This window comes from Scleropages formosus, chromosome 3 (genome assembly GCF_900964775.1).
Source record: "Scleropages formosus chromosome 3, fSclFor1.1, whole genome shotgun sequence".
In the NCBI taxonomy this organism is placed as follows: Eukaryota; Metazoa; Chordata; class Actinopteri; order Osteoglossiformes; family Osteoglossidae; genus Scleropages; species Scleropages formosus.
In genome coordinates, this window is record NC_041808.1 from 16,422,104 (window position 1) to 16,436,591 (window position 14,488).

Consider the following 14,488-nt stretch of genomic DNA (forward strand, 5'->3'; position numbering starts at 1 on the left):
AAAAAATAAAAACTCAATGATGACATTAGTGTTAAAAAATCTGATTTAACATTTCTTAGATAACACTATTCCAAAGCAATGTACAACTGTATCCTTTTGGAAAGTTCAATAATGTTCAAGAGCAATGCAGATTCTTTTTTTCAAGGGTAACGCAGCAGTGGTATGCTCAAGATTTGAACCAGCAGCCTTCTGGTTACAAGACTCTTTATTTTACAAATGTAGTATTGGCTGCCCGAAAGATGAAGCAAAACTGTATCTGCTAAAAAAGTAATGAAAAAGATTTTCCCACTACACCCCTTAATAAAGTACCATCCAGCCATGTGAACTTGTCATTCGGTTTCAGTTTATGTTTTTAATTTTCAGGCTGTGTTTCCATAATTGGTAATATTTCACGACGTCATTGTGACATATGACTTTTCGTTACTTTAAATTCTCGAATAAATGCACTATGATGGTGATTCAAATGTTTTGTAATCGAATGCAATCTTGTTTTTTAAAAACCAAATAAAAAAAACACTGCAAAGTTTTGGTTCTTCTCTTATGTAGTGCAACAGATATCCACTGAATGTGTGAGATATGAAAAAATTTAGTTTTTTTTTTTCCCCCCCCATTTTGGTAAGGCAGAACTTTTGCACTTTGTAACATGCAGGAGAGCTCGGTATCACATTGCGTTTGCTGATGCAGGTCACTGGAACAGATGCACCTGCTAGTAAGAGCTATGAGAGCAGCAGGCCTCGCCACTCAGTCATATGAACATCTGGGCCGTTAAAGTGACACCTGGCGCCAACAGTGTCTGCAACCCACATCCAGTCACAAGGAAAGGAAACGGGCCCTTGGCTGCGTACAGTCCCTTGTATGTCACACAACAGGTACACTCCGCACATGGAAGGGCGTAATGTCACTCCCCAGATGTTTTTGGATTTCTCACAATATTCCAGTTCTTTTTTTTACTTTAGTTTTAGACTGAAAAACAGCAATTACAAAAGTTTGAATAATGAAGAAAACAAAACAAAAAATCAGATCCAAATATCACAACAAACAACAATGCCAGGGGGAATAGAACAAAGGGAAGAAAAATGATTGATAGATAGATAGATAGATGGGTTCCCCTTGGTGTGTGAGTGACAAAGTGTGTTCCACTGATGTATGGATGAGTGACCCAGTGTAAGTAGTGTATCTAGCAGTGTAAGTCACCGCGGTGAATAAGGTGTGTGGGCTCATAACACTACATACAGTTCATTGGAAGTCGCTTTCAAGGAAAGCATCAGCTAAATAAATACATGTAAATGTAAATAGATGAAGACTTCATTGCGAATGGAGTAAAACGGTCAATACAAGTACAGTTCTCTGAACTTGGAGGTTTTTAGAAAATAGAAGTGTTCTTGTCATGTTTAATTTCTTTTATGAGCAGGGGAAGAAAGGCTTTTAACTGATAAATGTACATTTATGTATATTATATTTGGCTAATAAAAAAATACGTTTCATTATGTGGTGCCTTGGCATCGCTGTCGCATTTGTAAAATCCGAGCAATACGTTTCTTAAAAATAAAGGAGAACTCAGAGGAAAAGCAAGTTCCCACTGACTGAGGCTCCGTCCTATTTTCTCAGCGTTATTTACAGAACCAAAATACTGTGATGCAGAGCTGTTTCTGAGGGACCTTCACTAAATGAGGACATGGCGTCTTTTTTTACGTTTTTCCATAAAGTAAGACTTCGGGTAAATTGTGCGAAATAACTTATAGGAGACTTCTCTCATTAGTTAACAGAAATCGCATGAGCAACGTCCAAGTTTCTCCAGTTTGTCATGACGCGTTCGCTCCAGCGGTGACATAATAAAAACGCGCCCGTCGTCAGCTGCGCATGCGTGCTTGACTCTGGCGGCGCGTGGGGCGCAAGTTGTCTTCCGCCGCTCCGGACTGCGAACGATGTCGAGCGACTTCTATTTAAGATACTATGTTGGACATAAAGGCAAATTCGGACATGAGTTTCTGGAATTTGAATTTCGCCCGGATGGTAAATGTCGATACTCCTTGTTCTGAATTTTGTGAACTTACTCACTGTTTCCTCTGGAACAATTAACCCGTTCTTATGTTTTTTTTTCCCAGGCAAGTTGAGATACGCAAACAACAGTAATTACAAGAACGATGTCATGATCAGGAAAGAGGTTAGTTTTATATGCACTTTTACGTTTTACTCACTGAAAGTCGTTACTTTTTCTTTGTGTGGTCCCCCCCGGTGACCATTTTTACTAGATATAACTTTAACTGTGTTACTGAGACCTGAAGGCAGCTCATTATTCCAGGGCTATGTTAAATACTAGAATATCAAAGAGTGCTTAAGTGCAAAAATGAAATGCACAGTGTTTGTAGCAAGTCAAATCTTTGTCAAGTACAAAGGTTATTTCTTTCTCACTCACCCTTTGAGACACATCTGTGTTCAGATGTTACATTAGTCCGAGTGAGAATTTGTCACGCCAGCAGCTTATTTGTTTTTGTGCGCACGTGCTTGGACAAGGCTCTTTTAGTAAAAGTTTTAGCTGAGGCTTCTTGTTTCTGTTACACACAGGCCTATGTGCACAAAAGTGTGATGGAGGAGCTGAAAAGGATCATCGATGACAGCGAAGTAACGAAAGAAGACGATGCACTGTGGCCACCGCCAGACAGAGTAGGCAGACAGGTTGGTATCACAGCCGCAAAGTATACGGTGGTATTTGTCTGTTTTCGCATCTCGTTTCCGTTTGTGGTTGGTGCGCTTGCCAGCAGTGTATTTTTTTTTTTTTTTTTTTTTTTTTTTTTTTTAAACACTGTTTTGTGGTAGCAAGTGATTTTATAACAACTGACATCTCAGTGAGTACATGATGCAGAGGGACATTTGTCTGTGTGTGTTGGAACAGTCCTGGTCTTGCATGAATGCTGAAGGAGGCATGTCAGAATGCATCTGTGCGTTGTCCAAAATAACTTGTTTCTGGGTACACGGGTGCTGCAACTTTGTTATTTCTAATGCCAGCTTTTATGATGATGTAGAAAAATATTACTCTCTTTTTAGGAACTGGAGATAGTCATTGGAGATGAGCACATTTCCTTCACAACATCAAAGATTGGGTCACTGATCGATGTGAACCAGTCGAAGTGAGTACATGGATCTGTCATGAATCTCAGAAAGGAGGTGGTGGAGGCAGTGATATTAAAATCAGTTTCTGGGGTTGAGCTTTGTGTAGCTTTTAATAATTGTCAGTTTTGGTATATTTCAGAAATGAAGCACTTAATTGTAATAGTCACCCTGAAAGATCTTTATAGCCTTCTAAGCTGACAATTTAAAAAGAGCTGGGGGGGGAAAGAAAAACTGCATCCATAATAGCTGCTGTGTCTTGGCTTCAGGGCCAGTCTGCAGACAGAGGGTCTGCAGGGGAAGGATGGCCAGACTAGAAGTATTTTCAAGCATTGCATCAGCTCAGCATCCCAGACTTAGTGTATGGATTCAGTTGCTTTGGTTTGTTCTATTAAATGTTTAAAGAAAATATAATCCTGTTGGTAAACATGCAGTTATTAATTTATATTCATGATAACAAGGGGTGTCACAGCAACTAACAGTGACTCACAGCACCTGAGTGATTTGAAAGGACATGGGTTTGATTCTTTGCCCAGTTTATGTGGCGTTTGCATGTACTCTGGGTGCATTGGTTTACTCCCACCGTTAAGACATGTTTCATGTGAATTGGTGACTCTAAATTTCCCCATAGTGCACGTGTGTGTGTGTGTGTGTAGATTGGTGTCTAGATGAGTGATTGACTGAGTTAGTGCACTGTAGTGTGAACAGCATTGTAGGTCACTTTGGATGGAAGGTGTTGGCTAAATAATACGTAACATTCATTTTAAGTTGCTTTAGAGAAAAGCATCTGCTAAATGAATAAACATAAATGATAAATGTCACATTTGTTTCAGGGATCCAGAAGGTCTTCGAGTTTTCTACTACCTGGTTCAGGATCTGAAATGTCTGGTCTTCAGTCTCATCGGCTTACATTTCAAAATCAAACCTATTTAAGATGGACACTTTTTCCAGGTTTTTTTTTTTTTATTTTTTTTCTCGTTTGCTGTCTGAAAACATTTTGTACATTTTCAAGGGTTTTCTGTGGTTTTCAATAAAATGTTCTAATTCCTGTAAATTGTGTCTTCAGTGGTTTTAAGTGCAAAACACAGGACTGAATGTGTTGGAGCAAGAATATGAAGTTGGAAATAATCAAGTGTTTCTTCAAAGCTCTGAGCACCAAAGCACAGCATTGTGTTGTGGCAGTTCAATAAAACCTGTTCAATTTATACATGAATGGCCATCATGTAGACTGAAGCACTCCTGGGATCTGTGCAAAGTTGTTTAATATAAAGTGTGGGCAGCATGGTGCCATAGCCAGTAGCGCTGCTGACTCACAGCACCTGGGTGGTGCCAGAGGACATGGGTTCGATCCCCTCCCAGGCTGTGTGGGTTTCTGCTGGGTGCTCTGATTTCCTCCCACAGTTGAAACACATGCTAGAGAGAGAGAGAGAGAGAGAGAGAGAGAGAGAGAGAGAGAGAGAGAGAGAGAGAGAGAGAGAGAGAGAGAGAGAGAGAGAGAGAGAGAGAGAGGAGAGGAGAGAGAGAGAGAGAGAGAGAGAGAGAGAGAGAGAGAGAGGAGAGAGAGAGAGAGAGAGAGAGAGAGAGAGAGAGAGAGAGAGAGAGAGAGAGAGAGAGAGAGAGAGAGAGAGAGAGAGAGAGAGAGAGATCCTCTGATGTATGGATGAGTAACCCAGTGTAAGTTACCTTGATGGTGTGTGTGGGCTCCTAACACTAGAGTTCATCGGAAGTCGCTTGGGAGAAAAGTGTCTGCTAAATAAATATAAATGTGGAAAAATAATATGAAGTGAAAATTGTTCTGTTGTGTGCTTCCTCGGGCTATGCAGCTAGAAAGAGTTTGACCCAGCGCCGCTCAGCGAAAGTTAAGGATCGCTCGCGTCGCACAGCCCTGCTTCTCTATGGACACGTGCGCGCTTTGGCTAAACGCACTTTCACTTTATAGAAGTATTCCATCAAACGAATCATTTTGTGGTAGTGCAGTTTCTGTTAGATTTTTTTTTGTGTTAAAAGGTAAACATTAACTCATCGACGCCTTTATTATGCTTTCTTCGCGGACTTCGCAAGGTTTTCACAGCAAGACAACACCCTCGGCCCAGCGCTCGAGCCCTATTCGCAGGGCGGAGTTGTACCTCCCTGGGCGGAAGTGCCATAAAAGGAGCTGTCATTCCCACCCAGTGCACACGAGGGCGCCAGACAATCGACTGCACGGTGGACGTGGCCGGATCTGCAGACACACAACACAGAGAGCAAGCCAACAGTGGAAGATGGTGGTAAGATCTGCTTCGCCGCGTTTACCTGCATTAGAACCTTAGACAGCTGCGCCTCGCCACTGATTCTTTTGAGTGTCGATGTGTGCAGAAATTCGCGCTGCAGTTCAAGGCGACGCTGGAGCACGTGACCAACCTGCGGCCCGAGGGCGACGACTTCCGCTGGTTCTTAAAGGTGGAGTGCGACGCGAGGGGAGCGGGGCCGCGCACGTTTGCGTCGAGCTCGTGCCGGAGACCGTCGTGCGCCAGTGTCACAAAGATTGGCGCATTTTAGCTCGTGCGGCAGTTAACTACATGATTTCCTGGAGTTGTGCAATAGTGTCGCGTACACAAAGGAACAGCCGGAGGGCGCATGCGTCCCGGCTCAGTTTAGCAGCGTCTGAGGCGAGAGGGCTTTTCACCCAACTAAAGAAAATACTAGAAGTGATTGAAACACATTTGACGTGCAGTTTAAGTCGGATCAATACAAACAAGTGCGATCCGACTGCTGTCATGTTTTTGCCATCATTCTGTCACATAAGAATGAGCGCAATATTATGTTTAGCAGTTTAACACTGAAGACGTGTGGCTTATTTGCTCAGTGTGGTGTTATTTGGATGAAAAAATGACATAAATGTTTAAGTAGAAACATAAAAATGTGACAGTATTTTCCTTTTTCACAGCTTAAGTGTGGAAACTGTGGGGAAATATCAGACAAATGGCAGTACATCACTTTAATGGTAAGAGGCTGAATTGTAAACATTTCGCTATGAAATCATGGTACAGGAGGATGAATAAGGTGGAATAAGAAGCATTACATTTACATTTTATTTATTTAGCAGATGCTTTTCTCCAAAGTGACTTCCAATGAACTCTATGTAGTGTTATCAGCTCACACACCTTATTCACCAAGGTGATTTACACTGCTAGATACACTGCTTACACTGGGTCACTCATCCATACATCAGTGGAACACACTCTCTCTGTCACTCACACACAGTACAGTAGGTCCTTGAAGAGTGGGAGGAAACCAGAGCACACCCACACAGACATGGGGAGAACATGCAAACTCCACACAGACTGAGCAGGGATTGAACCCACATCTTCTCGCACCACCCAGGCGCTGTGAGGCAGCAGTCCTACTTGCTGTGATACCGTGCTGCCCCAATTTTGCATTATTTCCTAATTCTGTTCCATCTCTGTTTTTTTCTTTCCTGGCGCAGGACAGCGTGCCCCTGAAAGGAGGCAGAGGAAGTGCCAGCATGGTGCAGAAGTGCAAACTGTGCTCCCGGGAGAACTCGATCGGTGAGGACCGCTGTGTGTGCCACTGCCTCTCCTCTCCTCTCACCAGCATCACAGCATCACCTTCACAGCCGTGTGATGAGCACTGCGTTCCTCTACATGCTGTCCCTTCAACCGGCTAATGTGGCACACGACCGGGCTGTACGTCTTCCTGCAAATATTGCACAGACACATAATTTGAAGAGTGAAAAATGTGGCCAGTAGTGAACAATAGTTGAAAGTGGTTTGTTTTCCCTGAATGTACTAACTCCTTATGTCTAACTGCTACTAGAAATGTTGAAAATATTTACTTCATGTCCTAACAGATATCCTTAGGGACACCATCACTCCATATAATGTAAGTACTTTACTATTTGAAAAGTATAATACCATCTACATACAGAAATGTAAATATCTGGGTCAGTAATTGTGTTCAGTTTGTGGTGCAAGACATCCATTATGTAAAAACGGAACTCTTTTCAGTAGTCAACCAGATTTGAACTGCATCTTAATACTCAAATTTTGTGTTTGATATAACCCCGAAGGCAGACGACAGTGAAAAATTTAAGACCATGGTGCAGTTTGAATGTCGAGGACTAGAACCAGTTGATTTCCAACCCCAGGTAAAAACATTCTGCTCTTAACTTTCCCATAAAACAGATACACATTTTGCTTCCAAAAAAAATTTGGTGATTCTGATAGCTTCAAGCTGAACATAAATATAGTCTCAATTTGACTGTATTGAGTAGAATTTGGAGAAACATGAAATGAACTTTTATTGAACTGAGCATGTTTAGTCGCATAATGATGCTGACACGTTGCGTTGGTTCAACTGAGCTTTCCCAGCATCCTGGTGAAATCTTTCTCCATGTTCCACGCTCCAAATATCTTTGTTCAACATGCTGCACTTTTCTACTCTGCCCTACACATAAACCACTTGTCGACCCAACAAAGATATTTTTTGCCTGTTCTTCATATAAAGCTCAGACCATTGAAAAACTTAGTGAAAGTGACAAATGGGGAACAGCTAGTGGTGTGGCGGTTAGTGCTGTTGCCTTTGGACCCAAAGGTTGAAGGTTTCATTCCTACCTCTTGCTGTAGTATCCCTTCCCCAAGGCACTTACCCTAAATTACTCTGGTAAAACTACCCAGCTGTATAAATAGCTAAATAATTGCAAATAGCTTCACAAAGCTTAATGTTGTAAGTCGCTTTGGAAATGGTGTCAGCTAAATGAATAAATGTCAATCTAAGGAAGTGATAGAAAAGTGGTATCGGAGCAACCGGAATCCATCCATGCTGGCTGACTATTGTTGGACACTGAAACGAGAAGCATCACATGCTGAATACAAATGAAAGTCAGGAGTAAAACATTTTTAGCTCAGTTGAGCTAATGCAATATGTCAGCATCATGATGCAATTAAACATGCTCAGTTCAATAAACTTTCAGTACATTTTTCAGGAAGCAAAACTTTTGGAAAAAAAAAAAAAATTGTTCAGTGAACATGGAAATAATGTGGAACAGTGAAAGAGCCTACAGTAAATGAGAACTACATTGTAAATGTCAATGTACTGTAATATGAAGGCTTAGGATTTGAGCCACAAAATACACACATTTGTTGCACCTGTCATTCAGGTGACAGATTGTCATTGCTGTCATATTGCAGGCTGGATTTTGTGCAAAAGGGGCAGAATCGGGAACTCCGTTCTCTGAAATTAACCTACAGGAAGCAGTTAAGTCCTCATTTTAACATTCAGTTTATACTGATAATCAGTTTAAGAACCGCTTTAACATTAGAATGTTTTCTGAAGAATATTGTAGCACAAAATCAGTACAGTCAGCTGTAAGACTAATTTGAACATTTTGAATTTCAGGATTGGACTGACTATGATGAAAAGGTCAACGAATCTGTGGGCATCTATGAAGTTACCCACAAGTTCATCAAGTGCTGACTGACTGTAGGGTGTGGTAACTGGGCTTAAACCAAATTGATTCCATATTCCCACAAAAGTCTGTTGAATTGATCAGGTTTGAAGACCCATAGAAGGTCTCGGGTATCTGGGAACGCAGCTCAACTCTATTCAGTCTTTGAGAAGACATGGAGGGATAAGAATGTAGAGGATCCATTCTGTTGTGGATGGAATGATTTATTTTGCACCATGCTGTTCTTAACAGCTTCAATAAAGACGGTGAACGAAAATTCACTATAAAAGTTTGTGCTGTGACGTGCGTGGAGGCAGTGTTAAATAAATTTCAGCATATACCCAAAAAGGATGAAAATTACACTAAAATAGAGAGACCAAACAGTATAGTGAGCTTCAGTAGGTACATGACCTGCCTGAAAGATGACATTAGAAATTCTGTGTATTCAAACATGGAACAATTAATTGAAAACGATGCAGCAATATATTTCTTGTAACACATTTCATAATTATTTCTTCCATTTTTTCCAGTTCTATCAGTGGTAAGTACTGGTAAATCATCCTTCCATCTTTATATTTCTGTCTAACTATTTCTGGAATTTATAACTTGTATTATTGTCCAGTATAGTTTGCAGAGTAACATATGTATAAACCATTAAAAATCAAGCATTACTGTGGTCATGTAAAGGCTCCAGAAGACTTTATTAAAGGCACTTATTCACTGGCACATTAGCTTCTTTCTCAATCTTGTCTGCCATTTGATAAAGACAGCAAAATTATGGTGATCAGGATTAAACTTCTTTAGTAATACCTTCATATGATCAAATGTGATTTTTTTTCATTAACAAGGACAACATTCTTGAAGACTTAAGACACAAAAAAAAAGCATAAAAAAACTACAGGTGAACTAAGGAACTACAGTATATGATTTAAGTGGTAAAACACTATAGATGGAAAATGAAGTTGAAGAGTTTGAGGACACCTATAGACCAGGTGAAAATCTCCAATCCTGGAGGGCTGCACTGTTTTTGCTTACAGCTCTTACTTGAGGTAATTACGTGGACATAGTGTCTTGGGTGTAAATGAGACAATGATTAATGGATTCCCCAAAACATGCTACATTACAATAAGGTTGGCCAACTGCAGTAGCAGGGAAAGGGCTGTTATGCAAAGATTCACCTTGTCTCCTACACCTTCCCTTTTCCACACTGTACATTTTGGTGTGGCACGCTAATGCAGCAGGTACCTCACAGCTCTCGTGTTGTGGTAGACTCCAGTGTGGGTTTGACTCTGGCTCAGTCTGTGGAGCTGGCATGTTCTCACAGTATTTTTGTGGGTTTTCTCCAGGTGTATGTTTCTCTCCCATAGGCACAAGTTACATTTCAAATGAACTGGTGACACTAAATTACTTGTCCTGTATGAGTGTATATGATTGCCCTGGGGTAAATTAGCATCCTGTTCCGGTTGCCCGCTACCTCATACCCTTTGTTTCTAGGATAGGCTCCAGACCACCACTCCTCTGCACAGGATAAACAGTTATTGATGATGGATGGAGAGAGAACTGGGTATCAGCTTCAGTATTTTAGAACAACAACTTTCCCATCTGTGTCCTGAATCATATTATTTGTAGTTGCCTGATTATTCTGTTTAGGTCTTAACTAATAGACTTTCCTTCCAGAACACTAAAGATATCATCCAGTGACTTGTAGACACAGCGCAAGAATTCTTCAACATCCCGGGCAGGGTAGCTGGATACATTACAGCCAATCCATTCCTCATGGACCCCATAGCCAACACCAAATCCATCTGGCACCACCGGGGCAAATCCCCCCAGTCTCACGGCTGGGCTTGTGAGTGTGCTAGTGGACAGGATGTTGTGGTTGATGGCGGCATAAGCTGGGTCCTGATACAGGCTCGGCAGAGCCATGTCCTTGGAGTTGGCCAGATAGCGTAAGGCAAACAGATGGCGGTCAAATCCTTGACCTAATAAAAATAAAGATTAAATTCCATAATTAATTTACATTACCATGTTTAATGACCGGTCAAATGTATTAAATAATTGACCAGTATAATGATGAGCAGTTACCGTATTATACTATTATATATATGTAACAATACTCATTATGTTAATATTTACATTTTTTCTTTTAGCCAATGCTTTTCTCCCAAGCAGCTTGCAATTTACCCATTTATACAGCTGGATAATTACTGGAGGAAATCAGGGAAAGTACCTTACTCAAGGGTACAACATTAGGAGGTGCAATTCAAGGCTGCATCCTTCAACGTTAAAGTTGTCAGCGACTCTACTCGCTACGCTACCTTACTTAACTTTACAACTATAATATGCTGAATGGAAGGATTTGCTTATGAGATTTGTGGTGTAATTCCCTGCATACAACCATTCATCCAGTATAAAAATAACCATCATACACACCAAAGGGGGGGGGGGGGGGAAAAAAAAAAAAAAAAAAAAAAAAAAAAAAAAAAACTCTGGAGCAAACCTGCATTTCTCAAATCTCTCATTTCAAGTTTGCTTCTACAAATAAAACTCATCTTGTTTACCCATTTAATGCAACTGGTTAGTCTTGTCATGAAGCAGAACAAATACTTAAAATTGTGAAATTTTCTGCTAAGCAATGCTTTTCTAACAAGCCTTCAAAAGGGCCTGGGGTATAGTACACTACTAGCAGTACGTACCCATAGCTGCCTCTCTGGTCAACTTGTTGTGGTACTTGGAGCATTCGGTCAGCATGGAGCGCAGTTCTTCTACCGAGTACCGGCCAGGCTGCTGGAGAAAGGCGTGGGCACAGCGCTGCGTGTGGATAGTTGCTGACCTGATGGTCTCTGTGCGGCCGTGGCGGAAGGCTGCAGTGCTGCAGGACTCATAGGTGGCCACTGTCTGCCCATACTGCCGCAGAAAGGCCATCTGAAAGGCGAGCTGCACCACTGCATCAGGGCTCAGCTTCTTCTCCTTCAGCATCTCTTTACCTCCCTTCTTGAACTCCATAGCAGCAATTGTCAGTTTGGAGATAGCAGATTTGAAGTTCTCTTTGGCTTTGCTGATGCTATTCTGTAGAGTTCCATTCAACCTGAACTCAAGTCGTCGCACTGCAGTAGCCGAGTCCACAGTAGCCATGGGGGTGCCAGGGTTTAGCTGGGGCCTCTCTGTGGTTTCCTTGAAGACTTCATTCTGGAAGCGGAGCACAGCTACACCATCTCCCCAGGAATGCTCGAAGTTGATGGCAGCAGTCCCATCCTTGACTATGATGATGCTGAAGGACTTGTCAAACCATCGGTTGGCACCGTCACCATGGAGCATGTTGTGAGAGATGTGGATGTGATCCCGCATTGGCTCTTCATCCAGGCACAAGCAGAAGAGGGCACTGTCCACGAGTGCCAGAGTCTCACCATTCCCCATCTCCACCAGCTTCTCCCGCAGACCTGCCCACACATCCCGGTTCTCGCTGGTCAGGAAACCAAGCGGAAAGTCAGGTGGTGGGGCCGAATCCACTAGGATGTACCGCAAGTGGGCCAGGATCTCGGCTGGCTTCAGCATGTTCCCATCACGGTCCAGTATATCAAACACATACATGTTGCCTTTCCTCATCACCAGTAGATGGTGTCCTTTTTTGTCAGTGAACAACTCATCACAACCAAACCTGGGAATGCGGGTGGAGTTGAAGAGGCGGAAATACTGGGACATATCTAGCGGGTAAGCATTCACCATGTAGGCCCCATACCACGACAGCGATGGTGGCACCCAGCGTATTAGCTTTTTGAAGCTCTTCGTATCACTCTTAGCTGGATTTAGGTGAAAAACCTCAGGCTCTAGGAACCCCGCACGTAATGTCTTCATGAAGCGGACTGCGGAACAGACCATGTTGGCAGCCCGCAGAAGCTGGTTGTTGTAGTCTGGTTTGGGGTCTGGGTTGAAGGACATGAAGGGGTTGAAGTTCAGGACAACAGAGTCCCGTGCAGAGAGGTACATGTCAAACCATGGTCCTAAAAAGACAAAAATTCACTTACTACATGCATTTAAGATGAATAAATACAGCAAAAATAATCAGGCAATGAATAATTAATGTGGTGAAAAGATGAGGGTCTGTTGACTCACTGGAGATGTAACTGGTATGCTTGTTCTTTTTGTCTTGTGCCACCAACTCTGCATGTAGTTCTTTTCCCACCCCACTTTGGAAGTTCTGAGCCAGTTTCTCTGTGTTTCTGCAGCAACACAATCACCAGAAAGTTTGGGTAACTAGACACAAAGCATTATTGATTATTGATTTTCCTGACTGTCATTTACCTGTACTGGTCATCATTTAAGAGTGGTCTCTGGGCAGCCAAATATCTTCTTATCGTATCTTCCAGTTTAGGGATAGGTAATCTAATTAATAAAAAAAAAAAAAAAAGCCATGTTATACTAGAAAATATTAAACAATTAAAACCGCAACAAATAATAATAATAAAAAAAAACATAAAGGCATGCACTAAAATAAACTTGTGTTAATTGATCAGTTTGCCAGGTTGGCACAAGTATACACTACCAGTCAAAAGTCTGAGTACACCTGAGCAGTCTGGACAGCATACCTGTCTGGGACGAAGTGGACAGAACAGCAAAAGCAAAGCAACGCAAAAGTGTCCTACATTTCGTGTTTCATTATCAAAATTGTAAATCAAATGCCTCACGAGGAACTTAAGACTTCTGAGTGGTACTCCACATTATATTGTGCAGATTGACAGATTTATGCACCTACTTGAACGATGAACCTCGGTGCAGCAAGTGGTAGGTAACAAACTAGGTTTACTTGAGACATGTCTGCAGCCATGTCTCTTTCTCTTAATGTAATGCATAAATTGTACTTTTGCTGAAATGTACATCACTTTGGAGAAAAGCATCTGGTAAATTAATAAATGTAAATTATGCAGGGGAAAAATAGGTCAGGAGAACTGCAGAGAAAGGGCAAGACCTCAGGTAGTTTTTTTTAAGAGGTGGGGTTCTTTTTGCCTCCCAGATTGGATGCCTTCCTCTTCCTGGTGCTGCAGTTAGAACAGGGCTGATTGAGTCATGTTGCCCACAACTGGAGACAGTAATAGACAGTAAACAGCTACAACTCACCTGCCACCTTGATCAGAAAAGCCACAAGCAGAGGAGCAGACAGACCCACCCACAGCTGTTGTACATGATGCCCGGATGTACGTCATATGCCCTTTAGTCTACATTCCGCGATGTCCAACACTTGCACCACATATCCTGCATTTACTACTAGTAGTCATTGACTGACTGAGTTAAGGCACTGACCTTGGTAAACTTTTCTGGTAATGCATTGTTGGCACGATGCTCCTATGCAGGTACTCGTCCCCGGTTGTGTACCTCCTGAGGGCCGTGCCACCGGCGGTAACGAGCGGACCGCGTCTCAGTCTGCTGCTTACTCTCACTGTCCAGCCGAGCTCCCCGACTCCTGCGACCAGCAGTGCCATGGCAGCCCGTGTACCGACCGACCGGTCCAGAAAAAGGCGCACAAATCCTATACCAGTAATTTTATAAGCGCGATTTCAAATTGAACCCTAAATCTTGGCTTTAAGAACAATGAATGAGAGCGGCAAGTTTTGAACTGAAGCGACAATTTTCACGTCACTTTTATTTCCGGCGATGCCACTGACTCGAAATTACTGGGTTCCACGAGCTTTATTTCATTAATTAAGAACTAGAAGGCGAAGTTAGTTTGCCCGGAAACTGTTATGCTACCAAATTAACGTGATATAGTTATGCGAAATGTCAATTGCCTGTGTCTTCTGGGTGAGCCAGCGTCAGAAGAAAAAATACGTTTAGAAAACGCAAAGAATCCGTGGAACTGACCGCAGCATAGAAAGCCCTCCGTTCGCTGACCGAATTCAGTTTAACTGCTTTTCGCAAGGCATTGTGGGAAGCAATCAC

General features: G+C 42.2%; 3 protein-coding genes across 5 annotated transcripts; 2 read left to right on the top strand and 1 right to left on the bottom strand.

The window, feature by feature from the left end:
* The first annotated feature begins 1,868 nt into the window (after positions 1 to 1,868).
* On the top strand, positions 1,869 to 4,074 carry LOC108935161 (mago homolog, exon junction complex subunit). The gene is made up of 5 exons (XM_018753517.1): positions 1,869 to 2,013; positions 2,106 to 2,164; positions 2,566 to 2,676; positions 3,046 to 3,128; positions 3,942 to 4,074. Exons 1-5 carry the CDS (start codon positions 1,926 to 1,928, stop codon positions 4,039 to 4,041), a joined length of 441 nt encoding a protein of 146 aa, XP_018609033.1. The 5' UTR covers positions 1,869 to 1,925; the 3' UTR covers positions 4,042 to 4,074.
* czib (CXXC motif containing zinc binding protein) lies at positions 3,058 to 8,831 on the top strand. 2 transcript variants are annotated; one of them, XM_018753516.2, is made up of 9 exons: positions 3,058 to 3,128; positions 5,170 to 5,375; positions 5,464 to 5,547; positions 6,035 to 6,091; positions 6,575 to 6,656; positions 6,959 to 6,990; positions 7,178 to 7,255; positions 8,298 to 8,363; positions 8,506 to 8,831. In XM_018753516.2, the coding sequence occupies exons 2-9, from the start codon at positions 5,370 to 5,372 to the stop codon at positions 8,581 to 8,583; spliced, it is 483 nt and encodes a 160-aa protein (XP_018609032.1). In that variant the 5' UTR covers positions 3,058 to 3,128; positions 5,170 to 5,369; the 3' UTR covers positions 8,584 to 8,831. The 2 variants fall into 2 exon arrangements, with proteins under 2 accessions (XP_018609032.1, XP_029105990.1); XM_029250157.1 differs by lacking the exon at positions 3,058 to 3,128 and having other exon boundaries at positions 4,838 to 5,375.
* An 80-nt stretch (positions 8,832 to 8,911) lies between these two features.
* LOC108935158 (carnitine O-palmitoyltransferase 2, mitochondrial-like) lies at positions 8,912 to 14,476 on the bottom strand. 2 transcript variants are annotated; one of them, XM_018753514.2, is made up of 6 exons: positions 14,411 to 14,476; positions 13,853 to 14,078; positions 12,857 to 12,937; positions 12,668 to 12,774; positions 11,251 to 12,555; positions 8,912 to 10,536 (listed from the first exon to the last, which is right to left on the bottom strand). In XM_018753514.2, exons 2-6 carry the CDS (start codon positions 14,029 to 14,031, stop codon positions 10,208 to 10,210), a joined length of 2,001 nt encoding a protein of 666 aa, XP_018609030.1. In that variant the 5' UTR covers positions 14,032 to 14,078; positions 14,411 to 14,476; the 3' UTR covers positions 8,912 to 10,207. The 2 variants fall into 2 exon arrangements, with proteins under 2 accessions (XP_018609030.1, XP_018609029.1); XM_018753513.2 differs by having other exon boundaries at positions 13,853 to 14,468.
* Between the last annotated feature and the right edge of the window lie 12 nt (positions 14,477 to 14,488).